Genomic DNA, 2,500 nt, shown 5'->3' with positions numbered 1-2,500 from the left:
CTGCAGAACCACTCGGTGAGCAGTTTCCAGCTCCTGCTCTTCTTCTTCTTCTTGAGAGAGAGAGAGAGAGAGAGAGAGAGATTTTGTTTTCATAACTGTCTTATTCTTGTCTAAAACCAAAACCACTTATCTCTGGGTGTGGAGGCACTGACAGTCTCTCTGACTATATGCACTGAAGATGTCTCTGACTTCAAATGCGCTCAAAATATCTGTCTCTAAATCCACTGAAGATGTCTCTGACTTTAAATCCACTGTAAATGTCTCTGACTTTAAATCCACTGACAATCTTTCAGATTTTAAATGCACTATTGCTATCTATGGTGTAAAGTGTGTCAGGAATATTCCAGGTCAGGAATATTCCAGGCCAGGAAGTCCAGTCATGTGCTTCAGTTAGAATCCAGGCTGATGTCATCTGCATGTTTTAGTGAACTCTGACCTTTCAACTGAAAAATTACCGTTTTAACTAAAAACGAACCGGCATTGTACCTTTGACTTATGACCATTTAACTGAAAACAAACTGAGTAGGTGTGTGTCTGCCTCACAAACACATACAAAACACAAACACACACAAACAAAGCTTTTCTTTCTCTCTTTACTTATCAAAAGTCTGACACTTGATTTATAGTCTTAAATATCAATAAGTATTATAGTCAATTGGAATAATATCTGATTTTTTGACGGTATATGAAAAACCGAGGAACGGTTGTCTTAAATTGTTAAATTTGCATAGTGGGTATGTAATACGTATCAAGGTCCTTTAAATATACTCTAAAGGACCTTGATACGTATGTCATTGTATGTATATACGCTTCATTCTGTGCATATTTGCCTACGTATAAGTATACCTGTTTGTGTATACATATGTTGGTTGCATTTATGTAAGTATTAAAACATATGAATATGTATGTGTATGAACAATGTATACCCACACACACACACACACACACTCACTGTACCAACCTACACCCCGTATATAACCCCCACAGATATCATGGCTACGTGGGCGAGATACACGTCTCTTGACCAATGCCTTCCTCACGTACACGTCTGACACCCGTTACGTCCCCATCAACCCGGGAGGGGGCGACCAGTGGTTCCTCAAAATCCACTACGTCCGGAAGTCAGACGCCGGAAGTTACCTGTGCCAGGTGTCGACGGGACCTCCCATGACCCTCGAGGTCAATTTGAGGGTACAAGGTGGGGTGATGACTAGTTTGAACCGGTTGTAGTAGATGTTGATGTAGTCACTGCTTTGTGGTAGATGGTTATTAATTCCTTATTAATTTTGTTTGCTATGTTATTATAATCGGTACTTTTGGGGAAACGAAAGTTCCACGGCCCACCTATGTCTCCAATTAAACTGCTACCATTTTTTTCCTGATGTAATGATTCAAATTGACAAATCAACATTGCAATGTTGTCGTAACCTTGGCGAATTTTTGAAATGATCAAAATTACATTAATTAAACTAATAATGATTGGAGGTCCACAATAATATTGACACTGAAAATTGTGCCCACTAAACTAATAATCTTATTACTCCAGTTGTTAAAATGTTAGGTCAATCAGGGAAGATATCAGATCTCTCTAACTAAATTCCTTAGGTAACAGTGTGAGGATAGGTCAGCTTAGGTTATGAAAACATAAATTATCTCCAAATTCCCTTACTGGGACCATCTGCCCTGCAGAAGCATCAATGTCTTTGCATGTTAGGTTAGGTCAGGTCATCGAGTCAGGGAAGATATAAAAGATATATTGTCTCTCATCTTGTATGTTCAGTTAGGTCAGATCATCGAGTAGGTTTAGGTCAAGTCAGGGAAGATATGTTCTCTCTTTCTTCTTGTATTTTAATGTAGGTTAGTCCATTGGGTCAATTCAGGTCAAGTTAGGTAGATATAGCGTCTCTCTCTCTCTCTCTCTCTCTCTCTCTCTCTGTTCAGGTAAGTTAGGTTAGGTCTTGTCAGGTCAACAGGGTAGTTTGGGTCAAGGTATTATGTCTCTATTATGTGTTAAGTAAGTTCAGGTCAGGTCATCTCAGTCTAGGTCAAGATAGGGAAGACATATAATCTCTCTTCTTCTATATCAGGTTATAGGTCAGGTCATAGAGCGGGTTTAGGTTAAGTTAGGCAAGATACACGACCCCTCTTCATCTTGCAGAGGCAGTCGCTCGCGTCTTCCCGAGCCGCGAGGTCTACGTGCAGATCGGAAGTCGCCTGGAGGTCATGTGCCAGGTGGAGGGATGCCCCCTGCCGGCCCTGCTGTCTTGGACGAGGTCAGGACTGGCCCAGTCCACTCCCAAGGCCCACGCCTTCGAGAGGCCTGGGGAGGACACGGCTGTTCCCGTCACCCAGCTCAAGTTGGTGCGCGAGAATGCCCGGGTGACCGATTCCGGGACGTACACCTGTTCATCCACCTGCACTCAGCCGATCAACGCCACTGTGCATGTGTTGAGAGGTGGGCTATGGGTTCCTTTATATATTTTAAGTTATTTACTCTAAT

General features: G+C 42.1%; 1 protein-coding gene across 3 annotated transcripts in view; it reads left to right on the top strand.

The window, feature by feature from the left end:
- LOC135204507 (hemicentin-2-like) overlaps window positions 1-2,500 on the top strand; it is a 111,446-nt gene that overhangs the window by 42,234 nt on the left and 66,712 nt on the right. For all 3 annotated transcript variants that reach the window (XM_064234678.1, XM_064234677.1, XM_064234679.1), the window contains exons 3-5: window positions 1-15; window positions 988-1,198; window positions 2,159-2,455. The exon at window positions 1-15 is cut by the window's left edge. In XM_064234678.1, coding sequence (XP_064090748.1) covers window positions 1-15; window positions 988-1,198; window positions 2,159-2,455 — 523 coding nt within the window. The remainder of the gene's footprint in view (window positions 16-987; window positions 1,199-2,158; window positions 2,456-2,500) is intronic.

The sequence above is a fragment of the Macrobrachium nipponense genome, chromosome 47 (assembly GCF_015104395.2).
Source record: "Macrobrachium nipponense isolate FS-2020 chromosome 47, ASM1510439v2, whole genome shotgun sequence".
Lineage (NCBI taxonomy): Eukaryota > Metazoa > Arthropoda > Malacostraca > Decapoda > Palaemonidae > Macrobrachium > Macrobrachium nipponense.
Note: the sequence above shows the minus strand (reverse complement) of the source record. Positions and strands in the feature narration are given on the sequence as shown.